General features: G+C 40.6%; 1 protein-coding gene and 1 long non-coding RNA gene across 3 annotated transcripts in view; both read right to left on the reverse strand.

The window, feature by feature from the left end:
• The window catches only part of LOC126960869 (uncharacterized), a 289,975-nt gene that overhangs the window by 11,645 nt on the left and 251,312 nt on the right, over positions 1-27,018 (reverse strand). The gene's annotated exons all lie outside the window — the stretch shown is intronic.
• Positions 1-27,018, reverse strand: part of DPY19L4 (dpy-19 like 4) — a 74,853-nt gene that overhangs the window by 9,502 nt on the left and 38,333 nt on the right. For both annotated transcript variants that reach the window (XM_050800494.1, XM_050800495.1), the window contains 10 exons: positions 24,493-24,616; positions 18,655-18,789; positions 16,379-16,510; positions 15,884-15,982; positions 15,015-15,088; positions 13,489-13,647; positions 11,518-11,637; positions 3,909-4,029; positions 1,011-1,067; positions 248-330 (listed from right to left, as the gene is read on the reverse strand). In XM_050800494.1, coding sequence (XP_050656451.1) covers positions 248-330; positions 1,011-1,067; positions 3,909-4,029; positions 11,518-11,637; positions 13,489-13,647; positions 15,015-15,088; positions 15,884-15,982; positions 16,379-16,510; positions 18,655-18,789; positions 24,493-24,616 — 1,104 coding nt within the window. The remainder of the gene's footprint in view (positions 1-247; positions 331-1,010; positions 1,068-3,908; positions 4,030-11,517; positions 11,638-13,488; positions 13,648-15,014; positions 15,089-15,883; positions 15,983-16,378; positions 16,511-18,654; positions 18,790-24,492; positions 24,617-27,018) is intronic.

Raw genomic sequence — 27,018 nt, forward strand, 5'->3', positions numbered from 1 at the left:
CCCAAACACTTAGTTTGACAATGGCACTTTCAAATCTCATACCAACCAAGGCTATATTTTCAAGCCCATGGAGATGAGCAGAAAACTAGAATCACTAAGTCCAACAAAACCTAAATATCCCTAAAACTCCTGAGTTTGATGAAAAAATTTGGAGAAGTATTAATTTATTATTTCCTGTGAATTCATTAGATAGCATGCAGTGATTAATTAATAGCTTAATAATAGTCTTGGGCACTTCAATCCTTACTTTATCCAGGTCATAAGTTCCACTGTATCTGGGTCATAGAATTCCTGTAGTTCCATTAATTCTGTCATTAATCTTGGAAAAAACTAAAATGCAAAAAAAAAAAAAAAAAAAAAGCCCCAAAAGGTATATGTCAGTAATTAGAAAGTTTAAAACTGTTCCACAGTATTTCAAAAGACTAACAGACTAACTTAAGGCAAATGATATTACAACACCTTTCGCATGGAAAAAATGTCATGATGGATCTCTTTGCTTTCCTTCAATGGCCTGCTTATTTTTCTCAATCCAAATAATCTATTTTATGGTTAGTTCACTGCTTTGACTCAACAAATAATTTTGTCATTACCAAACAATAATAAATTGATCATCAGTTGTATCTTTCAGGCACACACAATATAATTAAATAAATAAATTTTCAGTTCCAATAATTTGCAGAATTTATATCATTTCATAGATGATAAAGTTTTGGAGTTAACAAAATGTGTTTTAATATTAATTCCTATTTACTCAGCAATTTCCTTTGCCAATTATAAACTGAATTAACACTAGCATTAGACTGCAGAACACAGCATCAGGTGGCATTCTAGAAATGTTTTAGCTCTTCTACAATGTTCCTAATAACAAAAAAAATTAAGCATTACTAAGAATATTACATTTTATTTTGTTAGGATAGTGTCTCAACATGTTTCCTACCCACACATACAAATTTATCACTACCCTTGTAGATAAAGTACATTTTATTAATATAAAAATCTAATTGTTTTACCTCTTTCCATAAGCTGAGACCTATTATAGTAGGCACAGCCATGCTCAGAATAAGAGCCTAAAATATGAAAGCAAAAAGGATTACAGATAAATACATTTCAGAATACATGTTAGAGGTAATAGACACTACTCTATGATCAATCATATATCTCTATAGTTATACAAAATTTCAAAAAAAATGAAGTCAACATAGAACCTAGTTCACAGAATGAGACGGGTGAAAACTAATGACTTTCAAAGATATTAACTTGGAAGTAAAGTGAGACATAAACATTTACTATAAAAATTTAACGCAGAACATTAAAAAGGTAATGCTCATAATTTCAAATGGCAAGTCGATATTTGAAAAATTTGCCAGAAATCTATGTTATACAGATCTTACAAAGGATAGTACACTACTACATGAAAAGCTATCAACAAAAAAGACAATGAATTAACACAAAAAAATAGCTAATATACATCGGTACACTAGTCTGTTAAAATAAGAATGCATAAACTCTCCTCGAAATAAGACTGGCAAAATACGACACGAATATCATTAAAGATAATGTATCATCGTCCTGCTATAATAAAACGTGTTCTGCCTACTGTCCCATGTCTTTTAGTGACCCTATGATCCACCAGAAACCTAGGAAACATCTAAGATATCTCCCTGTTCCTCATTTCCCCATACTTAATAAGCAGTGAGGCTTACTGATCTTCTAACTACTTTTTTCATTCCAATCTGGCATACTGCTAATCGAATGGGCTTTGGAGTCAGAAAAACCTGGGTGTGGCTGGGTGCGGTAGCTCACACCTATAATTCCAGAACTTAGGGGGCCAAGGTGGGAGGATTGCTTGAGTCTAGGAGTTTGAGACCAGCCTGGGCAACACAGAGAGACCCTGTCTCTAAAAAAAAAAAATGTTTTAATTAGCTGGGCATGGTGGAGTGTGCCTGAAGTCCCAGCTACTCAGGAGGATGAGGAAGGAGGATTGCTTAAGCCCAGGAGTTTAAGGCTACAGTGAACCACAACTGTGCCACTGCACTCCAGCCTGGGAGAGTCAGACTCTGTCTCAAAAAAAAAAAAAAAAAAAAAAAAGGCCGGGCGCGGTGGCTCAAGCCTGTAATCCCAGCACTTTGGGAGGCCGAGACGGGCGGATCACGAGGTCAGGAGATCGAGACCATCCTGGCTAACACGGTGAAACCCCGTCTCTACTAAAAAATACAAAAAACTAGCCGGGCGCGGTGGCGGGCGCCTGTAGTCCCAACTACTCGGGAGGCTGAGGCAGGAGAATGGCGTGAACCCGGGAGGCGGAGCTTGCAGTGAGCTGAGATCCGGCCACTGCACTCCAGCCTGGGCGGCAGAGCGACACTCCGTCTCAAAAAAAAAAAAAAAAGAGAAAAGAAAATCCTGGGCATGAATCATGATTTCCATACTTACAAGCTTGGCAATCTCAAGCAAGTTATTTAACCAATTAAAGCCTTGTTTTTATCTATAAAACAGAGAAAATCTAAGACTGAATAGCATGTGAAATGCTTCAAACAGTACCTGACATAATGAGCATTCAATAAATTGAAGCTTCAATTACTTCTATCCACTCTGCCTCCTCTGTGACTGAAGTTTGTTCCCTGTGGACTATCCTTCACAGAATTGTCAGAGTGAGCAAATAGAAAATACAAGTCTGACTCTCTCGCTTTCCATGAGGCATACACATCCCAATTCCTTCCCACTGACGGCATGAGAGCCAGCTCTACAGCATGACACTCAGGGACCCCATGGCCTCACCTTCCTCCATTTCTCCAGTCTCATTTCTTGACCACCCCTACCTACCTCACACTTTGTGTGCCAAGAAAACTAAATATATTGTGCCTTTTTCCCAGTCCCTTTGATTACATCATGTTCTTTGCCTACCTCTGTGTGTATTCCTTCTACCATGAATACCCTCTCTTTCCCCTTCATTTGCCTAATAACTAAATATCTTTCTAATCTCAGATTGGAAAGCCTTATTTGAGTGCCTAAAAAAAAAGAAAAACAGAATTAAGTAGCCCTTCCCTATGTTCTAAAAGAACCCTATGAAAAGTTCTTTTTGTTTTTTAGGAGGCAGGACAGGGAGAGAAGGAAGAGCTGGCAGGTTGGAGAAAGTGGAAGCGGAGGGAGCAGGGGACAGAGGGTCGAATTCTTATTATCTGTTTTTACGCCCAGAGATTATAATCCACTTGATGAAATTAACTATGCTATAATTATCTTTGTATCCCAAGCACACAGCAGGCAGAATGGAATGTTCCATTCATATAGAAAATATACCATAGTTCTAAATCAAACCAAGAAAGATATTGTAAAAATTAATTCTTGGTGGCCTCTCACATTACTGATTCACTTACATTTTTACCTTTTATTTTTAAAGTTGTATGCATTAAAATGCATTACTTTGATAATCAGAATTTTTTTTTTAATTTTTATTTTTTGAGACAAAGTCTTGCTCTGTTGCCAGGCTGCAGTGCAGTGGTGTGATTTTGGCTTACTGCAACCTCTGCCTCCTGGGTTCAAGCAATTCTCAATTCTCAGCCTCTCGAGTAGCTGGGACTACAGGCATGTGCCACCATGCCCAGCTAGTTTTTTTTGTATTTTAAGTAGAGACAGGGTTTTACCATGTTGGCCAGGCTGGTCTCGAACTCCTGGCCTCAAGTGATCCACCCATCTCAGCCTCCCAAAGTGCTGGGATTACATGCGTGAGCCACCGTGCCCAGCCCAGAAATTATTTTAAAAAATGTTTTGCACAGGATCTGTTTTTCTACCTGTAAGTCATCATGTAATTTACTCATGCTATTTCAATTGTATTCAATGTAGTTTCCACTTATTAGCTTTGATTTTATATAATCAGAAGAGAAACAAATACTTAACGCAAAATAATGACTCACCAACAATATTGGGTGTACAGTTCTTAATCGAAGCCACTTGAAAAGTGTCATCCAAAGTTCAGGAGAACATACGCCAAATGCTGCTAACATGCACACATAAGGAATCCAGATGTACTTCAAGCTGGAAAACACAAATGGAGTCATACATGAGACATCCTGTGAACACCATTATTATCTAATTTCTCTCCTCTGAGCTCTTTCCTGCTACTCACAAAAATACCAAAATGTTAAGGGACAGTGAAAAAGCTTAGCCTCTAATTTTCAGCAACAGATTGTTATCTAGTTTTTTAAAAATCAAGCAGACATGTGGTCTAGCAAATTAGGATAAAATAAAAGCATTAATACTGATGAGGGGCCCGGCGCGGTGGCTCAAGCCTGTAAGCCCAGCACTTTGGGAGGCCGAGGCAGGCGGATCACAAGGTCAGGAGATCGAGACCACAGTGAAACCCCGTCTCTACTAAAAAAAAATACAAAAAATTAGCCGGGCGCGGTGGCGGGCGCCTGTAGTCCCAGCTACTCAGGAGGCTGAGGCAGGAGAATGGCGGGAACCCGGGAGGCGGAGCTTGCAGTGAGCCGAGATCGCGCCACTGCACTCCAGCCTGGGCAACAGCGTGAGACTCCGTCTCAAAAAAAAAAAAAAAAAAAAAAAAAAAAACTGATGAGGATGCAGGAAAATTGTATTCTTGGAGAGAATATAAACTATTAGAGTTTTTTCAGAAGGCAGTTTGGAGAACTGTAATCCCAGGACTTTGGGAGGGTGAGATGGCCAGATCACTTGAGGTCAGCAGTGTAAGACCAGCCTGGCCAACATGGTGAAATCCCATCTCTAGTAAAAATACAAAAATTTGGCCATGTGTGGTGGCTCATGCCTGTAATCCCAGCACTTTGGGAGGCTGAGGTGGGTGGATCACTTGAGGCCAGGAGTTTGGGACCAGCCTGGGCAACACAGTGAAACCCCGTCTCTACCAAAACTACAAAAATTAGCCAGGCGTGGTGACATATGCCTGTGGTCCCAGCTACTTGGGAGGCTGAGGCAGGAGGATCACCTAAGCCTGGAAGGCAGAGGTTGCAGTGACCCAAAATTGCACCACTGTACTCCAGCCTGGGTGAAGAGCAAGACTCTGTCTTTAAAAAAAAAAAAAAAAAACCCTCTAAGATAGGCAATGCTGTTTCTAGTAATGTAGCCTGAAAATATATTAGCATAAGAGTATAAAGATAGACATACAAGGGGTTTTTTTTTTTTTTTTTTTGAAGCAGAGTCTCACTGTCGCCCAGGCTAAAGTACAGCGGGTGTGATCTTGGCTCACTGCAACCCCCGCCTTCTGGGTTCAAGCAATTCTCCTGCCTCAGCCTCCCAAGTAGCTGGAATTACAGGCACATGCCACCGTGCCCAGCTAATTTCTGTATTTTTAGTAGAGACCAGGTTTCACCATGTTGGCCAGGCTGGTCTCAAATCCTGACCTCAAGTGATCCACCTGCCTTGGCCTCCCAAAGTGCTCAGATTACAGGCGTGAGCCACCGTGCCTGGCCACACACAAGAGTTTTAACTACAGCATTTTGTTTTACTAGCAAGAAAATTGGAAAAAACAAAAACAAAAACAAACTTCTGTTCTTCAATAGGTATTGACTAAATAAATTATTATAAGAAACAAAAAAGCAAAATGCAAAACTTCATGCGCAATGTTAACCTAATTTTTGCTTTCTATTTTTTTTAATGTAGATATATGGCACAAGCAAAAATAACACCTGGGGCTGGGCGCAGTGGCTCACACCTGTAATCCCAGGACTTTGGGAGGCTGAGATGGCCAGATCACTTGAGGTCAGCAGTGTAAGACCAGCCTGGCCAACATGGTGAAATCCCATCTCTAGTAAAAATATAAAAATTTGGCCATGTGTGGTGGCTCTTGCCTGTAATCCCAGCAAACTGGGAGGATGAAGCGGTGGATCACCTGAGGTCAGGAGTTTGAGACCAGCCTGGGCAACATAGGGAAACCCTGTCTCTACTAAAAATACAAAAAATTAGCCGGGCGTAGTGGCAGGTGCCTGTAGTCCCAGCTACTCGGGAGGCTGAGGCAGGAGAATGGCGTGAACCCAGGAGACAGAACTTGCAGTGAGCCGAGATCATGCCACTGCATTCCAGCCTGGATGACAGAGCGAGACTCCGTCTCAAAAAAAAAAAAAAGTTAAAAATTTAGCTCTTAAATTAAAAAGATTAAAAATCAAGGTGTACAGAAAAAAATTAACTTGTATCATTAGAAGAAAATACATTACTTTATGTTGTAGATGTTAAAGAAAACAAAAGGAACCCATCTCCGTAGGAGATGCCAACTGCTAAAAATGGAAGAGGAAAAGTTTAGAAAAATTAATAGATATCAGTGCTTAGTACAGATTATCAAGAAAAAAATAACATTTCAAGGGACAACTTTTGTAATAAATACTAAGGAGAACAATCAGACCCTTCTATGATATATTCCCTGGTGTCAAACTCAGAAGAGACTGGAAGAATCTGGGCCTAGAGTATAAATGTTAACCACTGCAGTTTTATAAAACAGCAAAGCCATGGAATGGAGAAAATAAAGAAATATCCAGGCTGGGTACAGTGGCACACGCCTGTCATCCCAACACTTTGGGAGGCCAAGACAGTAGGATCATTTGAAGCCAGATGTTCACGACCAGCCTGGGCAACAAAATTAGACCCTGTCTCTACAAAAGAATTTTTTTAATTTTCAAAAATTAAGAGGCTGGGTGCAGTGGCTCACACCTGTAATCCCAGCACTTTGGGAGGCTGAGGCGGGTGGAACACCTGAGGTCAGGAGTTCGAGACCAGCCTGGCCAACACGGTGAAACCCCATCTTTAATAAAAATACAAAATTTAGCCAGGGATGGTGGCGCACGCCTGTAATCCCAACTACTCTGGAGGCTGATGCAGGATAGTAGCTTGAACCTGGGAGGTGGACGTTACAGTGAGTCGAGATGGCACCACGGTACTCTAGCCTAGGCAAGAGAACAAGATCCTGTCTCAAAAAAAAAAAAAAAAAAAAAAAAAAAGGAGAGCTCTGCTCTTGTTTGCAGCTGATCTAGGGGCACAATGGTTTTGGCACACACAAAAAAATTGGAATATGTGCATAGTTTTTTCCAATATGCATGTTTCACGAACTTTTTGAAGACTCCTTGTATCCACAGTGAAATATTTTTTAGCCTTGAAAAAGAAGAAAATCTTGTCATCTTACAATATAGATGAAATTTGATGATGTGACATAAAGTGAAATAAGCCAGTCACAAAAAGATAAACACTATAGGATTCCACTTACATGAGGTATCTAAAGTAAACAAATTCATAGAAATGGAAAGTAAAGGCCAGGCACAGTGGCTCCTGGTATAATCCCAGCACTTTGGGAAACTAAGGTGGGCAGATCACCTGAAGTCGGGAGTTCGAGTCCAGCCTGACCAACATGGAGAAACCCCATCCCTACTAAAAATACAAAATTAGCTGGACATGGTGGCGCATGCCTGTAATCCCAGCTACTTGGGAGGCTGAGGCAGGAGAATTGCTTGAATCCGGGAGGTGGAGGCTGCGGTGAGCTGAGATCATAGCATTGCACTCCAGCCTGGCAACAAGGGTGAAACTCCGTCTCAAAAAAAAAAAAAAAGAAAGAAATGGAAAGTAAAATGGTGATTATTAGAGGTTGAGGGTAGGGAAAAAAATGAGAGTTGTTCATCGATATACAGTTTTAGATTTACAAGATGAAAATGTTGTGCAGATCTGTTGTACAACAATGTGTGAATATACTAAACACTGCTGAATTGTATACTTAAAAAACATTAAGATAGTGGATTTTATGTTATGTACTTTTTTATCATAATTTTAAAAAAACTTAAATGTGGCTGGGTACAAGGGCTCACGCCTATAATCCCAACACTTTGGGAGGTTGAGATGGGAGGATGGCTTGAGCCCAGGAGTTCAAGACCAGCCTGGGCAACATGGTGAGACCTCATCTCTACAAAAACTTTAAAAAATATTAGCTAGGCATGGTGACACCAGCCTGTGGTCCCATCTAGTTGGGAGGATATCGTGGGAGCATTGCTTGAGCCTGGGAGTTCGAGAGCACAGTGAGCTGTGATGGCACCACTGTACTCCAGTCTGGGCGACAGAATGAGACCCTGTCTTTTTTTCTTTTTTTTAACTGAAGACGCGGCCTCACTCTGTCGCCCAGACTGGAGTGCAGTGGCATGATCATGACTCACTGTGGCCTTGAACTCCAAGGCTGAAGCAATCCATCCACCTCAGCCTCCATAGTGGCTGGGACCACAGACGTATGCTACCATGCCTGGCGCTTTTTTTTTTTTTTGTAGAGATGGGGTCTTGCCATGTTGCCCAGATTGGTTTCAAACTCCCGGGCTCAAGTGATCATCGTCCTCCATCTTCCAAAGTGCTGGGATTATAGGCGTGAGCCACCACGCCCAGCCTATCTCTCAAAAACACAAAAACAGGCGCACCTGCTTATGCCTGTAATCCTAGCACTTTGGGAGGCTGAGTCAGGCGGATCACCTGAGATCAAGAGTTCAAGACCAGCCTGACTAACATGAAGAAACCCCATCTCTACTCAAAATACAAAATTAGCTGGGCTTGGTGGCGCATGCCTGTACCCAGCTACTTGGGAGGCTGAGGAAGGAGAATCACTTGAACTGGGAGGCAGAGGTTGCAGTGAGCTGAGATTGTGCCACTACAATCCAGCCTGGGCGACAAAGGCTCTGTCTCAAAAAACAAAAACAAAAAACAAAAACTTAAACATAATTATCTTCAATGCTATTAAACATTCAGTTTCTATACAAGTAACCTAATTGAAGAATTTAAAGCTCCAAACTTCTAAAGATGGTAACATTTTCTTCTTTCATCTATTAAAGAAAGATGCTCCTATATGAATTACAACTTAAGAATAATTAACTTTAATATGCAAAGAGTTTCATATATTGCCTTTTGTTGTTGTTGTTGTTGTTGTTTTCTGATAGGGAGTCTTGCCCTGCCGCCCAGGTTAGAGTGCAGTGGCACAATCTTGGCTCACTGCAACCTCTGCCTCCTGGGTTCAAGTGATTATCCTGCCTTAGTCTCCTGAGTAGCTGAGATTACAGGTGCCTACCACCACACCCAGCTAATTTTTTTGTATTTTTAATAGAGACGGGGTTTCACCATGTTGGCCAGGCTGGTTTCGAACTCCTGACCTCAAGTGATCCGCTTGCCTCAGGCTCCCAAAATGCTAGGATTACAGGCGTGAGTCACTGTGCCCGGCCTCATATATTGCCTTTTATGAAATGTATTCCCATGCATCTTATTTATTGTACAGTAAAGGATTAACCTTGCTTAAAAAGAGATTTGACCTTTGCCCTCAACTTCTAGGTGGTAACCTCTTGCCTGATAAGAGCATCTTCGTTTGCCTGGGTCCTTTAGGTCATGCATAAGAGTCTATGCTAACAGTGTGATTTATGGTGGGAGCCTTGGGCCATGTGGTGTCAGTTCAACTTCTGAAGGGCTGAAGACTAATGTCAGCCACACAGGTGGTCAACCACATATATATGACTGAGCCCCAGTACAAACCCTAAATTCAAAGCATGGGTGAGCTTCCCTGATTGACAGTACTCCGTGTGTACTGTCACACATCGTTTCTGAGAGGAAAACAGGTACTGTCTGCATGATTCCACTGGGAGGGAACAAATGGTAGTTCTGTGCTTTGGTGTCTCCTGGACCTTGTCCTATGGGTCTCTTTCCTCTGCTGATTTTAATCTGTGTCCTTTCACTGTAACAAACTGTAACTCGAGTATAATGACTTTTTAAAATCAAGCCTGAGGGTAGTTTGGAGGACTCTCAAACTTGCAGTTGGTGACAGAAGTAAGGATGGTCTTAGGAATTTCTGACCATTGCATTTACCTTCCTAGACTGTGTGCTTCTGAGGAAGGGGGATCCTATCATGTGTATTTCTGTATCTCCCACTATTGCTAGAAGAGTATGAAAAAACCAAAAACTTCTGCTGAATGAATACATTTTAATAAAGTTTATTAACAAGATGGCACGATTTTCTACAGAAGCAGGAAGGGAAGTTTAAAAACTAAATACTTAAAAATAAATAGTGCAAGATATGTTTCAAGGATTCAAACTCCCTAAACAATTATTACATAACTTATCTAAATATTAATATGTGAATACCTATTTTGCCTTAACAAATTTAAGGTATACAGAACACTAAAATGATCAAGCAAGTGAAATACAAAAATTCTACCTTATTGAACATTAAATGGGGCCCTACATATATTTTGTAAAAGTTCATTTGCCATTGAAAGACAATAAAATAAATGAGGTAAGGAAAGGATAAAAGCCTACCACAAGCTCCCTGTGCTACAGCCAGACTGAGCTCCTTTTCCTCCTGCCAGCAATGTGCCATGATCCTTCCTGCCCAGGCCTGGGCATATGCCGTTCCCTCTACCTGCAGTACTCTTGCCTCTTTGGGTCACCTAGTCCACTCCTACTCACCCTTCAGGTCTCAGGCACTTTTTCCTTAGGGAACCTTTCTGATCTCTTTAAGTCAAATTCTGTTTTATATGTTCTTATAGCACCATGTACATCTCCTTCACTTACCAAAGTTGTAATTTTATTTTTGTATGATTGACATCTGTCATCTCCATTAGGCCATAAGTTAAATAAGGTTAGAGACTGTCTGTTCCACTATTGGGCTTATTGAGGTACCTTTAGCACGTAGCACAATGCCTAGAACTTGGAATATGTTCAATAGTTTTTTAACAAATGAATGAATAAGTAAATGTCAGTTCATTATACTATAAACATCTTTGTAAACTCCAGATAAATTAAGAAAGTTTATAGGTTTTGAGTTTTTATAAAGTTTTATAAATGTATTATTGGATGTATCTACTTATTATCATTAAAAAAGACAATCTTTGCTGGGCATGGTGGCTCACACCTGTAATCCCAACACTTTGGGAGGCCAAGGCGGGCAGATCATGAGGTGAGGAGTTCAAGACCAGCCTGACCAATGTGGTGAAACCCTGTCACTACTAAAAATACAAATAAATTAGCCGGGCATGGTGCTGTACGCCTGTAATCCCAGCTACTGAGGAGGCTGAGACAAAATTGCTTGAACCTGGGAGGCGGAGGTTGCAGTGAGCTGAGATTGCGCTACTGCACTGCAGCCTGGGTGACAGAACGAGATTCTAAAAAAAAAAAAAAAAAAAAAAAAAGACAATCTTTGTGGGTTTTTTTACTTTTTTTTTTTTTTGAGACGGTGTCTTGCTCTGTTGCTCAGGCTAGAGTGCAGTGGCGCAATCTCGGCTCATTGCAACCTGTACCTCCCAGGTTCGACAGACCCTGCCACCTCAGCCTCCCCAGTAGCTGGGACTACAGGCGCACACCACCACACCCAGCTAATTTTTGTATTTTTAGTAGAGATGGAGTCTCACCATGTTGGTCACACTGGTCTCAAACTCCTGACCTCAGGTGAGCTGCCTGCCTTGGCCTCCCAAAGTACTGGGATTACAGGTGTGAGTCACTGCTCTCGGCCAACAATCTTTGTAAAAACAAAGGGATCACATAAAGTATACTTACCCTTCTATAACCATTGCAAGAGAACCCAATAAAATAGTGTGAATTACATGATAAATTATTTCTGGTCTTTCTCCAATTCGTCCATCTTCAAGAGTAACAGTTTCCTTCAGGGACTTACCACTACAAAAAGAAAATGTATTTTTTAATACTTTGAAAATATATTTGTAAAAAACCAAAGATACATTGTTTATCATCTTTGAAGTACATACCTAAAATTTTATATTTCAACATAACAAAAAATATAGGTGATCTTTAAAATTTGAAAGTATATTGTACTAGTTAAATACCTAACATATATACTACGTTTCTGCAAATGGCTTTTAGAACCTGAAGACAACAAACTCTATGAAGACTAAACATGAATTTTCAGAAAAATAAAAAAGGGCTAGGAGCAGTGACTCACGCCTGTAATCCCAGAACTTTGGGAGGCCAAAGTGGGAGGACACTTGAGGTCAAGAGTTCAAGACCGGCCTGGCCAACATGATGAAACCCCGTTTCTACTAAAATACAAGAATTAGCCAGCCATGGTGGTGCATGCTTGAAATCTCAGCTACGCTGGAGGTTGAGGCAGGAGAATCGCTTGAATCTGGGAGGTGGAGGTTGCAGTGAGCCAAGATCGTGCCACTGCACTCCAGCCTGAGTGACAGAGTAAGACTCTGTCTCAAAAAAAAGAAAATAATAATAAAGATTTGTAGGTTCTTCTTCCAAGATCAATTATGAATCAACTAGCAATTGCTAAATTAATATAGTTAAATCATAATTTGAATAAATTCTTAAAATTAAGAAATTATACACAATCTCTGTCTTTTCAAACATGATAAAAACATCAAAGGTTAGTCAAACTTTATAGCTTTTTTTTTTCTTTTTCTTTAAGAGATGGGGGTCTCACTGTGTTGCCCAGGCTGGTCTTGAACTCCTGGCATCAAGCAATCCTGCGTCAGCCTCTCAGATTGTTGGAATTATAGGCATAAGCCACTGCCCCTGGCCTCAAACTTTGTAATTTAAAACTACTTATACTGCTAACTTCGTTTAAGTTAAATAGAATAAATTATTCTTATATTAAGTAAACATTTGTACAAATTAGTAAATCGGTCTGTAAAAGTTTAACTGATTATTTAAACTTCAGTTATATATTAAGTCTCTAAGTTTAGGGCTGAGCACGGTGGCTCATGCCTGTAATCCCAGCACTTTGGGAGGCCGAGGCGGGTGGATCACCTGAGGTCGGGAGTTTGAGACCAACCTGACCAACATAGATAAAATACAAAATTAGCTGGGCGTGGCAGCGCATGCCTGTAATCCCAGCTACTCGGGAGGCTGAGGTAGGAGAATCGCTTGAACCCAGGCTAAGGTAGGAGAATTGCTTGAACCCGGGAGGCAGAGGTTGCACAGAGCCAAGATTGTGCGACTGCACTCCAGCCTGGGCAACAAGAGTGAGACTCTGTCTCAAAAAAAAAGACAGAAACAAAAAACAAAACAAAACAAAAAACTAAGTTTAAATTTTTCTGGTCAACAAAACCTTTTTTTTTTTTTTTAGACAGGGAGTGTCACTCTGTTGCCCAGCCTGGAGTGCAGTAGTGCAATCTCGGCTTACCACAACCTCTGCCTTCCGGGTTCAAGCGATTCACCTGCCTCAGCCTCCCGAGTAGCTAGGATTAACAGTGAACGCCATCACGTCCAGCTAATTTTTGTACTTTTAGTAGAGATGGGGTTTCACCATATTGGCCTGACTGGTCTCAAACTCCCGACCTTGTGATCTGCCGGCTTTGGCCTGCCAAAGTGTTGGGATTACAGGTGTGAGCCGTCGCACCTGGCCAACATATCTTATAATTATATTTTCCATGTCAATGAAAAGAGAATGGAATTAGAAGCTCTAAAACAAATATAAAAATATTGGAAGAATATTAAAAATAAGTATTTCATATATTTCCATAATGTATGTTAGTAATATGATTGATTCTCATAGGTACTTACTTAATCCTCCTAAAAATAACTTGCAACATAGAAAGAAAACAAATAATTAACACCAGGATATAGAAAGGTAATAAAGAAGACTGTGTCAATCGCAGAAAAAAATCTTGAGATGGTGCCTGCAGGGATTCTTGACAGAGGAGCCAATTCATTGTAAAATTCCTATAGAAGACAAAAAGCATGATATTAAATTCACAGACGTTTTAAACTACTGAACACAGAAGTATTTTTTTTAATATCAGTAAAAACTAAGAAAAACCACATTTCCTAAACCCGTTTACTTATAATAGCAAGGTACTATCCTTTATAAATGACGATAATAGTAACGTATTAGTAAACAAAGCATGTGCTCTCACTAAAACTGCTCTAATGAATGTAAAACTGCTGCTTTTTATTGCCAAGTAACGTGACCATCTCTAAAGCCCAATATAGTTTTTAGGGAATTTTGGTTTCTATCTTTATCTAGAAGACAACAAACAATTCAGCTGGCTAACCTCTACAAATGCATTGTCAAATATGGTAGCTACTAGAGACATGAGGTTTTTAAACAGCTGAAATGTGGCCAATTCAAATTGAGACATACTTTAAGTACAAAATACACCCAGGATTTCAAAGAAAAGAAGAGCAAAATAATGATTTGAAAAACAAAATATATCCTTAATAATTTTTACATTGTTTACAAATTATTTTTATATATTAGAGAAAATATGTTAAAATTAATTTCACTTGCTTCTTTGTATTTTTAAAAATACGGCTACTAGAAAATTACAATTACATAAGTGGTTCACATATTATTATTGGATAGACCTACTCTATATTGACAGGTGTAACTCAACTAGGACCCACTTAAAAAAGAGATACCTACTTATTAAGATAAATCATAACATTTGAAATGTAAACCTTTTGAGCAGTATGAATCAGGATAAACATTTTTTGGCCCTAAGTATGATCAACAAGACTCCTGGTTGTATATATGTTTATCTGCGTCCTCATTTCTCATCCATCTCTAAACTCCTATCCTCAATCCCTAGCCGTGGGGAAGGATGTTAGAGATGGAGTGATGTTCAGGAGTGCTCACTGATGGATTGAGAATGTCTACTTAAATCATTGGGTTTAGAACAAAATGTTAAAGTTTAACAATGTGGTAAACACATTCTAAGGTTTTTTTTTCTTTTATTTTTTAAGACAGGGTCTCACTGTCGCCCAGGCTGGGGTGCACTGGCACGATCTTGGCTCACTACGACCTCCACCTCCCAGGCTCAGGTGGTCCTCCTACCTCAGCTTCCTAAATAACTGGGACCAAGGCATGCACCACCACACCCAGCTAATTTTTTTTTTTTTTTTTTGGTTGGTTTTTTTGTAGAGACAGGGTTTTGCCATGTTGCCCAAGCAGTCATGAACTACCCGCCTCAGCCTCCCAAAATGCTAGCATTACAGATGTGAGCCACTATGCCCGGCCATTGAAGTTTTTTTATCTTTATTGTCTAAGTGGTATCAATTTAGGTAAACTTACATAATCTAAAACTTACTTAGTCATATTTAGTCCAAATTTTACTTCAAGGAATTTCAGCATATGCCCATTTTCTTTGTGTGGGACAAACATCTAGAAGAGAAAAACACCAGTTAAACAAAGAAATATTAGCTATGCTTACAAGCACATGCTTTCCCCAATACTAGAGACAGAAAACACAACAAGACTACAAAACAAAAATATGAATAAATAATATATGGTACGACTAGGAAGCAAGGAGATTTACTGACATAAATCAATACCATGACCTTATGTTAAAGCATAAACTACAATGGGGTACTAAGAACATTTCTTTTTTTCTTTTTTTTTTTTTTTTTTTGAGACAGAGTTTCATTCTTGTTGCCCAGGCTGGAGTGCAATGGCATGATCTTGGCTCACCGCAACCTCTGCCTCCCAGGTTCAAGCGATTCTCCTGCCTCAGCCTCCCCAGTAGCTGGGATTACAGACACGTACCACCACGCTCAGCTAATTTTTTGTATTTTTAGTAGAGATGAGGTTTTACCATGTTGGCCAACCTGGTCTCAAACTCCTAACCTCAGGTGATCAAGAACATTTCAACCTTATCCCACCAGGCTCAAGTAACTCACCCACTCTTCTAAACACTTTTCATTTGTCTCACTTTATTCCATATGGTGACATTTTTAACTTAATAAAAAATATGCATTCCCTTTTTCTTTTTAACTATATACAGAAAAGAATCAGAATCCTACTTTCTCACCCAATATGCTAGTTATGATTATTGTTTAACTCAAAATTATACTGTTTAAACTCTATTACTGTGCTACTTCATTATTCTCATTAAAATTTAGTCCAATATACTTCATTATTCATTTTGTTTTACTATATGAATCCCAGAGAGTTACTTACCTTCATTATAATATTCAATGTTATTGTCAGAGTACACACCAAGTAAAAATTAATCACTTTTATTATTTTAGCTACAAAACTTCCTTTCTTCACATTCAGCTGTGGAGGAAAAAGCATATGAATAAAGAAGTGAGGTGTTAAAAAATTAACAATTTAAAAAGTAATCATAAGAATGGCCGAGCACGGTGGCTCAAGCCTGTAATCTCAGCACTTTGGGAAGCCAAGGAGGGGGGATCACTTGAGGTCAGGAGTTTGACACCAGCCTGGCCAACATGGTGAAACCCGGTCTCTACTAAAAATACAAGAATTAGCTGGGTGGGGTGGCACATGCTTCTAATCCCAGCTACTTGGGAGGCTGAGGCAGGAGAATCACTTGAACCCAGGAGGCAGAGGTTGCAGTGAGCTGAGATGTACTCCAGCCTGGGCAACAGAGCAAGACTCCATCTCAAAAAAAATAAATTAAAATAATAACAATAAAAAGACAGTTCTAATTACCTGAAGGCACTTAGCAAGCATTAAGGCTGCTACTAAACTTAGTAAAGGAGATACCAACAAAGCTGGATTCTCAAATTGCAGTAAATATCCCAGAAAGAGGGAAAATATGTAGATTTTATAAACTTCATAAACCTGTTGTGACAAAAATAAAATAAGTGAGAATAAGTTATATTTTATCATACATGTTTTCATTTGTTTTATTTAGATTTAACTATAATTATACAGTAAATGCTCTACTATAATTTAGGAAAGTATTATGCAAATGTTCAATCAATATTTTTAATGTTGGCCGGGCATGGTGGCTCACATCTGAAATCCCAGCACTTTGGGAGGCCAAGGTGGGTAGATCACTTGAGGTCAGGAGTTCGAGACAAGTCTGGCCAACATTGTGAAACCCGTCTCTATTAAAAACAAAAAATATTAGCTGGGCATGGTGGCGAGAGCCTGTAATCCCAGCTACTCGGGAGGCTGAGGCAAGAGAATTGCTTAACCCGGTAGGTGGAAGTTGCAGTGAGCCAAAATCGCACCATTGCACTCCAGCCTGGGTGACGGAGCAAGACTGTCTCAAAAAAAGAAAAAGAAGAAAGAAAAATCAGACGGGCATGGTGGCACGCACTTGTAGTCTCAGCTACTCAGGAGGCTGAGGCAGAAGGATCGCTTGAGCCTGGGAGGCAGAGGTTGCAGTGAACCATGATTGAGCCACACTGCACTCCAGCCTGGGTGACAGACTGAGACCCTGTCTCCAAAAAAGTAAAAATAAATAAATTAAAATAAAATAAAAAACAAAAAGAAAAAAAATCAGTCAATAGCCAGAGCCACTTGAAAAAAAAAAAAAGATACCTCGGTCAGGTGCGGTAGCTCATGCCTGTAATTCCAACACTTTGGGAGGCTGAGGCGGGTGGATCAAAAGGTCAGGAGTTCGAGACCAGTTTGGCTAACATGGTGAAATCCCATCTTTACTAAAAATACAAAAACTACCTGGGTGTGGTGGCAAGCGCCTGTAATCCCAGCTACTTGGAAGGCTAAGGCAGGAGAATCGCTTGAAGCCAGGAGGTGGAGCTTGCAGTGAGCTGAGATTGAGCCACCGCACTCTAGCCTGGACAACAGAGTGAGACTCCGTCTCAAAAAAAACCAAAAAGATACCTCACTGTTACAAGTCAGAACAGTAGTTACCCTTGGGGGTTGAAGTAATGACTGGGAGACAGAGCATGATGGAGACTTCTGGGTGTTGGTAATGATCTATTCCCTTTTTAAATTTTTTTAGAGGTGGGGTCTCACCATGTTGCTCAGGCTGGTCAAGTGATTCTCCCGCCTCAGCCCCCACCTCACACAGCTAATTTTAAAAAATTTTTTGTACAGATAGGGTCTCACTGTGTTGCCCAGGCTGGATTTGAATTCCTGGGCTTAAGGAATCCTCCTGCCTTGGCCTCCTGAGTAGCTGGGACTACACGCATGTGCCACCATACCTGGCTTATGTTCTATTTTTGATTTGGGTTCTGGTTCTACAGAAGTGTGCCAGTTACCAAATAACTCTCTTAGTTCCAAACTCCCCTTTCTATCCTTTGCCTGGCAATGCTGGGCCTAGGACTCTGCAATCTACATTTCTGCTTTTCCTGTCGGTTCCCTATGAAGCTCTGCCAATAGGAAATGCTAGAGGGAAAGTGCAAGCCTGGAGGAGGAAGGAGCCTGCTCCTTCCTCTTGCTTCCTGATGACTTGAGGGTCCTGTGATCTCACCTCAAGGATGCTTCTTCAACCCAACAGAGCAATTACTTCCTATGGAAGCACTGAATGCAGCTGCAGTTTTCCCAACACTTCAAGAACTAGCTTCATCACATCTTCCAGCCCAAGAAACCCAAGACCAGTCAGACACAGCCACATCCTCAGAGGCCTGGGTCCCAATTCTGAAGGGCCCTACTTTTGAGCAAAGCTGGTATTTCTGAGCTCAAAAGTCTGAGTATCAGCTCTGTGAGGTCCTGTTCTATATTTCTACGTTTTAATAATTTCATATTTTTCCCTAGCAGTTAACTGCTTTCTGCGTTGCGATCTCTATGAAACTTTCAGGCTCTATTACCCTTTCATTTAGCAAGTTAATGACTTTATACTTGGTTAACAATTTATGTTAACTTCTCTTTGTCCAAATAACTTAAATGTTGTACGCATTGGGGTTCTGAACCATAGGAGTGTATGGATGAAGAAAAGAGAGGTTTTAAGATACAATGCTATAAATACATTCATTCTCTGGATTTAAAATCATCATTTCAAAATGCCATAATACCTTGTCATTTTGCTTCAGTGAAAAGATATCTAGCAGGAATAGAGATATTGCTTGAAGAAACAGGAGATAATGGCTATACTCCCACATCATCATAAATGTGTAAGTTGAAGCACTCATCAACAAGTAGCAAAACCTCTAGGGAAAACAAATGAAAGAAACTAAATATCAATAGCTTTATTACGATAAAAGCCTATGAGACTGTTACCTCAAAGTTGCAGCTCTGTTACTCGTTCAACTTTAAGCTATATAATTATTGAAACTTTGTTTTTAAATCACATAATTATTATTAAATCCTTACAAAAACAACAAGAGCTCAAATAAGGCACTTGAGAGAAATCAACCACTTGTCCTTCAGTGTTCAACATCACATTGAGAATTTCAGGAAGACAAAGGGGAAGAAAAAGAAAATTCAATATAATTTTCTTTCATCCCAAAAGAAGTAAAGCAATAAATATAAGAAAGTGGTGGCGTTTACTAGACCTGGCTGGTGAGCTTTTGTTATTGTGGAAGCAACTCCTTTTGCTGTGAAAATAATATTTCAATTCCATGGTGCTTCAAGTTTTAATAATTTCCTAATTTTCCCTTTGTTCCCTCAGTCCTAGTGGTGGTAGCCGCTTTCTATAGTTGTGATCTCTATGAAACTTTCAGGCTCATATTACCCTTTCATTTAGCAAGTTAATGACTTTATACTTGGTTAACAATTTATGTTAACTTTTCTCGTCCAAATAACTTAAATGTTGGTATTCATCATGGTTCAAACTTATTTTCTTAAAAACTTCATTTAAATAGTCTGTTTACATCTCAGCCTATTCCACAGCCTATGTCTTTGCTTTTTTCACTTCCTGTCAACAGAAGTGTTATCTTTCCCCAATGCCTGTACTGTCAGCCATATTAAACTTTCAGCTCTTTTCCTCTGCTAAATACTAAACACAAGGGATGTCACTGCCCTTGCCGAAAATCTGCCTAGGTCAATTTTGTCCTTCAAAATGTCATCTCCCATGTGATCCCTTAGCAAGTTACCAAGTCTGTGACAAATCCCATAACATATTCAACAACAGCTTCTCCTTCTTCCATGGACCTACTTTTAAACTCTGGATCTCTCCACTGGCTGTAGTGTCAAATGACCTTGTTCAGATAAGAACAGTGAAGGAGAAGGACAATAAAGGTCAGTCAAGAAACCTAAGAACTGTGCTCTCTAAAACTAAGTCTTTCATACTCAGCTGACTACACTCAAGGATAAATTCCAGAGTCAGAAATACCTCAGCCTTCAGCAGATAAAATAATTTTCCAGCATCCTGAATTAGATTAAGACCAGAGAACCAAATGTAAGAAATGGCAAACTTCCACCTGTTGGGCAAATAACACCAACTGCAAAGCACAGAAGGGCTCTAACATAAGCTTCTGCTCTTCCTGTCACCATAGCTATGCGCAGGGCAAGGGTTCTGGAAGCCTTCTAATGTGGAACAATCAGAACTGTAATAACCAGACCTGACACCATCATTCCCAGAGAAACCAATTCCAGAAAGCAATGAAGGCTCAAATCTAGACCCAGCCTAATTAACGTACCGGGCATTTGGAGATTAATTCTGAGATTCTGGGGGAAAGCTACAACATACTAAAACAAATTGTTAATTCCAAAGGTTGACTCTCAAACTACTCTAAGAGCACACAGTAAAAATGTCTTAAAGAGAGAACTATGTATCAAACACAACCTGTAGAGTTAGCAAAGTTATTTCTTTCCCTGAGCATTTTCAAGGTTCTGTGCAGTCTTGCCTACCCCGACCTTGCTTGCAGTGTCTCACAGGGCTTCACTTTCACTGTGCCTGTAGTGTGAACTTTTTACACATAGGATTTATGTGATACATCAAACAGGTTTCAATAATCAACCACAAATGTTTCTTAATGACTCCAGATAACTGCACAAAAGACTGAACTGAACTTGGATATCCTAAGGCAACTGGGACGACGAAACTTAGCCTCAACAATGGGAAGCAAAATACAAAATACGTGATTTTTTAAAAGTATATGGGCTGGGCACGGTGACTCACACCTGTAATCCCAGTACTTTGGGAGGCCGAGGCAGGCGGATCACCTGAGGTCGGGAGTTCGAGACCAACCTGACCAACATGGAGAAACCTCATCTCTACTAAAAATACAAAATTAGCTGGGCATGGTGCAGCAGGCCTGTAATCCCAGCTACTTGGGAGGCTGAGGCAGGAGAATTGCTGGAACCAGGGAAGCAGAAGTTGTGTTGAGCCGAGATCGCACCATTGCACTCCAGCCTGGGCAACAAGAGCGAAACTCCATCTCAAAAAAAAAAAAAAAAAAAAAAAAAAAAAACATGTAAGCTGAGCACAGTGGCTCACACCAATAGTCTCAACACTTTTGAGAGGTGAAGCCAGCTGGACTTCCTGGGTCCAGTGGGGACTTGGAGAACTTTTCTGTCTTACAAGAGGATTGTAAAACACACCAATCAGCACTCTGTAGCTAGGACTGTAAAATGCACCAATCAGCACTCTGTAAAACCACACCAATCAGTGCTCTGTAGCTAGCAAGAGGATTGTAAAATGCACCAATCAGTGCTCTGTAAAACGCACCAATCAGTGCTCTGTAAAATGCACCAATCAGCGCTCTGTAAAGTGCACCAATCAGCGCTCTGTAAAATGCACCAATCAGAAGGATCCTAAAAGTAGCCAATCGCAGGGGGAATTGAAAAATGGGCACTCTGATAGGACAAAAACAGAACATGACAGGGGACAAATAAGGGAATAAAAGCTGGCCACCCCAGTCAGCAGTGGCAACCCGCTTGGGTCCCCTTCCATGCTGTGGAAGCTTTGTTCTTTCGCTCTTCACAATAAACCTTGCTACCACTCACTCTTTGGGTCCGTGCCATCTTTAAAAGCTGTAACACTCACCCCAACAGTCCGCAGCTTCATTCTTGAAGTCAGCGAGACCACCAACCCACTGGAAAGAACCAACTCCGGACACACTCTGTGAGGTCAAGGCAGGTGGATCACTTGAGGCCAGGAGTTCGAGACCAGCCTGGCCAACATGGTAAAACTCCGTCTCTACTAAAAATACAAAAATTAGCTGGGTGTGGTGATGTGCGTCTGTAGTCCCAGCTGCTAGGGGGGCTGATGCATGATAATCGCTTGAACCCAGGAGGCGGAGGTTGCAGTGAGCTGAGATTGTCCCACTGCACTCCAGCCTGGGCAACAGAGCAAGAGACTCCCCCTCTCAAAAAAAAAAAAAAAAAAAAAAAAAAAAAAACATGTTGCTAAAATACTGCTCAGTGATGGCAAGGAGCAAAGTATTCACAGGTAATAACTCACATGGATGTCAAGGGCATTATTAGGCTGAGTGAAAAAAGCTAATCTTAAAAGGTTACATACTACATGATTTGATTCCATTTATATAACCTTTCAAGGTGACAAAACTATAGTGATAGAGAAGAGATCAGTGGTTGCCAGAGGTTTGGGTTAGAGGAAGGATGTGATTATTAACGTACACAAGAGTTTCTTAGTGGTGAGAGAAGAGTTCTATGTCTTGATTATGATGACGGTTACTCAAATGTATATATGTGATAACAACTAATATGACTATACACCCACTTTCCACAAAAGCAGTACATGTAAAACCTGGTGAAATGTTAAGAAAGTCAGTGCCTGAATTAACAGTATTATATCAATGCCAATTTCTTCATGCAAGATATTATTGGGGGAAGACGGGTGATGGGTCAAAAATGTAGTAAGCCTAGATCATGCCACTGCACTCCAGCCTGGGTGACAGTGCGAGTCCATGTCTCAAAGAAACAAACAAAAAGGTAAATATAAAGAAACTTAGGCAGTTCATTCTGCTATACCAAACTCTTTTTTTTTTTTTTAGAGACGGAGTCTTACTCTGTTGCCCAGGTTGGAGTGCAGTGGCATGATCTCAGCTCACTGCAACCCCCAACTCTGGGTTCAAGCGATTCTCCCACCTCAGCCTCCCAACTAGCTGGGAGTACAGCTGTGCACCACCACACCCAGCTAATTTTTGTATTTTTAATAGAGACGGGTTTCGCCATGTTGGCCAGGCTGGTCTCGAACTCCTGACCTCAGGGGATCCGCCTGCCTCAGCCTCCCAAAGCGCTGGGTAATATTATAGGCGTGAGCCACCACACCCGGCCTATACTAAACTCTTTTACTTAACAATTGAAGCACTATTCTTCTCTAAGAGACAGCTGTACAATCAAACAGGAAAATATTCAATCATAGACTCTCTGACTATTAAAGAAAATATATTCTTGGCCAGGTGCAGTGGCTCATAGCTATAGTCCCAGCACTTTGGGAGGCCAAGGAGGGCAGAACATTTGAGGTCAGGAGTTCGAGGCCAGCCTGGCCAACATAGTGAAACCCCGTCTCTATTAAAAATACAAAAATTAACTGGGCATGGTGCTGGGCACCTGTAATCCCAGCTACACAAGAAGCTAAGGCAGGAGAATCGCTTGAGCCTGGGAGGCAGAGGTTGCAGTGAGCAGAGATCACGCCATTACACTCCAGCCTGGGTGACAGATAGTAAGACTGTCTAAAAAAAAAAAAAAGAAAATATACTCTTGTGCAGAAAGATCTTTATACAAATACAACATAAAGGAAGACCACAAAGCTGAAATGTGTTCATGTTATTTTATACACAAAAAAGGAAATGCTAGTTATAAAAATGAAATAATAAAGTTTGCTATGCTCAGGACATTTGTCACCACTGAAAGGAGAAAACAATAGTACATTTTTTCAGAGATTTTTATAAAGGACCCATAAGTACATCCTGTTTCCTGGACAACCAGGTTTAATAATCTCTGCTCTCTTTTTCTAGCCAGGAATTCTTAACCCCAAATAAGAAGACTATCAAAGGACTGTTACAATTCAGTCAATTTCAATATAACTGGTTGCCTCTATAATCATTTTATGCATTTTAAATAATTATTCTTTTTCTATCTGGAGGCAGGGTCTCACTCTGTTGCCCAGGCTAGAAGGCAGTGGTGCGATCTCAGCTCACTGCAACCTCCGCCTCCCAGGTTCAAGCGATCCTCCCACCTCAGCCTCCCAAGTAGCTGGGATTACAGGTGTGTGCCATCACACCTGGCTAATTTTTGAATTTTTATTAGAGACAAGGTTTCACCATGTTGGCCAGGCTGGTCACAAACTCCTGACCTTAAGTGATCTGCCCACCTCAGCCCCCCACAGTGCTGGGATTATAGGCATGAGCCACAGCGCCTGGCCTAAAATCATTATCCTGAGACAGACTCTGCAGGCTTTTTCTAACTGCCAAAAGGGCTGTGGCAACAACAATAACAATAACAATGTAAGAATCTAAACTACCAGGGAAAGTCTCCTGAAATTTTTACCAACCTACCTATACCTCAGTCACAGAAAACATGAGAAGAAACAGAATATGCAGGGCTGCCATCCAAGTTAACACTGCTGTCATTTGTGGTCACTCTACATCTTGTTTAATATATCTTTAAATCATTGCGATTGAAGGCCATCAATGTTCCAGAAGTCCGAGAAGTGATAAAATAACAGTGGAACAGATTTTCAAAATAAGAGATTCTTCATATATTTGTCAAGTTAACTATATTAAAATAATAAAACATCTCCTTTCTCCTTGTTGACTGTTAATCAGATTACAGAGTAACAGTGTTGTAAGAAAACTACCTAACTATACCTTTTAATATGTAGTAACCAGGCTTCATTAAATATTATTTAATTCTTACTAGGACTAAAATTTATTTGCTATTATGTACCACATTTGCAATACATTAGAATTAGCTGCAATGGATAAAACAGATTTGTATCTTACCTCTCCATAAGTATTTAAGTTGCTTTTTAAATAGCCTGTAAGTGCAGCAATTTGGCATGCAAAATATGGTAGTGCCCAGTTTTCTCTTAAAGGAATGGAGTATTCAATTCTTGTTGTATCTACCCTAAAATAAACCACAGATGAACAGTAAATAAGACATTATATTTGTGTTACATTATACTTTTCAAAGTACTTTAACACAAATCTCATTGTTCTCCATAACAATCCTGTGAGGCAGGCATAGCCAGATCCACCATTGTCTTTTTTTTTTTTTTTTTTGAGATGGAGTCTATCTCTGTCGCTCAGGCTGCAGTGCAGTGGCACGATCTTGGCTCACTGCAACCTCTGCCTCCAGGGTTCAAGTGAACCTCAGCCTCCTGCATAGCTGGGATTACAGGCGCGAATCACCACACCTGGCTAATTTTTATATTTTTAGTAGAGACTGGGTTTCACCATGTTGTCTCAAACTCCTGACCTCAGGTATGTACCCGCCTCGACCTCCCAAAGTGCTGGGATTACAGGCATGAACCACCGCGCCCAGCCCAGATCCACCATGGTCTATACAGCATCTTTGAGCAAATTAATAGGGTCTCACCCCCGGCCCCCGTCGCCCCCAAGAAGCTGCAGAGCTACTGTGCACTACTTGGTGAACAGATGGGCCTCTGTGAGAGATTGAAAAAGGCATGCCTTCTCTAGGCACACCCCATGCTAAGGTACACAGCTTGTTGCACAGAGTACCCCGGATTTCAGCCACACCCTCCCTTCCCTTAACCAGATGGCTACTCTTCACTAGAGTACAATCTGCACCATATAATTAGCAGCCTGGCAGATCCAAAGTTCTTATTCCCCTTTACAAAAGGAGTATGAAGTTCAGAAATGTAAGGTAATTTAATCAAGGCCATCTAGCTAGTAGGTGGCATAATTGGGATTAAAATGCTCATCTTTTGATATCTAATTCAATAATCTTTTCAGTCAGCAGGTTCCCCAGAATTAATATCACAGTCTTTTATGTGATATACTTAGAGACTTGAAAATTCCCAGAATCAGAAATATAGGAATGTCAGGCCGGGGACGGTGGCTCATGCCTGTAATCCTAGCAATTTGGGAGGCTGAAGCAGATGGATCACCTAAGCTCAGGAGTTCCAGACCAGCCTGGCCAACGTGGTGAAAACCCGTCTTTATTAATAACACAAAAATTAGCTTGGCGTGGTGGTGCGTGCTTGTAGTACCAGCTACTTGTTAGGCTGAGGCAGAAGAATTGCTTGAATCCGGGAGGCGGAGGTTGCGGACAGCAGAGATCACGCCATTGCACTCCAGCCTGGGTGACACAGCCAAGACTCCTCAATCAATTTTCATTGAGAGCTTGTTGTGTCCTGTGCATATCCTCATACCACAATACCTCATACCTCTCCAGCAATCACAGAATTTGGCTCTCTTACACTCAATAGCTATTTTCTACACAAAAATAAAGGTGCTGTTGTTTTTTTGAAAATTTATGAAAATTGCTGCCTAACTTGTCTAAGTAATAATGATTAACATGCTTGCATGTTAACTTAGTTCCCTCAATGGCCAAGTGACACACTCCTGCATACTGGTATCAGAGTTGGTAGTTATATTTCCAATTACACCAATCATGAACCACTGAATTGTTTGCAAATAATCAAAATTACAAATGTCACATCCTCACAGACCAAGAAGATAAAGTTGCAACAGCAATAAATCCAACCAGGCTCAGCATGTTATCACAGCCAAAAGAAACAAACACATACTTCAAAATGCCATGAAAACATAAGAACAAAAACATTTTTGAGAAAGCAATTTTCTCCTTCCATAATAGCAGCATATATAATAAATCCTAAAAATCATTTTTACTCATCTCTTTTCCTAGTCTCAGACCTCTAAGCACTAATAACTTTTTTCCTATTCATAATAGCAGCATATATAACCAACCCTAAAAATCATTTTTACTCATCTCTTTTCCTAGTCTCAGACCTCTAAGCACTAATAACTTTCTTCCTATTCCCTCCCCAATTGCTGGAGTGCAGTGACACGATCATGGCTCACTGCAGCCTCGACCTCCCAGGCTCAGAGGATCGCCCCGCCTCAGTATCCCCAAGTAGCTGGGATTACAGGCACATGCCACCACGCCCACCTAATTTTTTGTATTTTTAGTAGAGCCAGCATTATGACACGTTGCCCAGGCTGGTCTCAAACTTCTGGGTTCAAACAATCTGCCTGCCTTTGCTTCCCAAAGTGCTGGGATAACAGGTGTGAGCTACCATGCCCGGTAGCACAATGTACTTCCTTTTTTTCTTTTTTTTTTTTTTTGAGACGGAGTCTTGCTCTGTCACCCAGGCTGGAGTGCAATGGTGCAATCTCGGCTCACTACAATCTCTGCCTCCCAGGTTCAAGCGATTCTCCTGCCTCAGCCTCCTGAGTAGCTGGGACTACAGGTGCCCACCACCACGCCTGGCTAATTTTTTGTATTTTTAGTAGAGACAAGGTTTCACTATGACGGCCAGGCTG

Source organism: Macaca thibetana, chromosome 8 (genome assembly GCF_024542745.1).
Source record: "Macaca thibetana thibetana isolate TM-01 chromosome 8, ASM2454274v1, whole genome shotgun sequence".
Classification (NCBI taxonomy): domain Eukaryota; kingdom Metazoa; phylum Chordata; class Mammalia; order Primates; family Cercopithecidae; genus Macaca; species Macaca thibetana.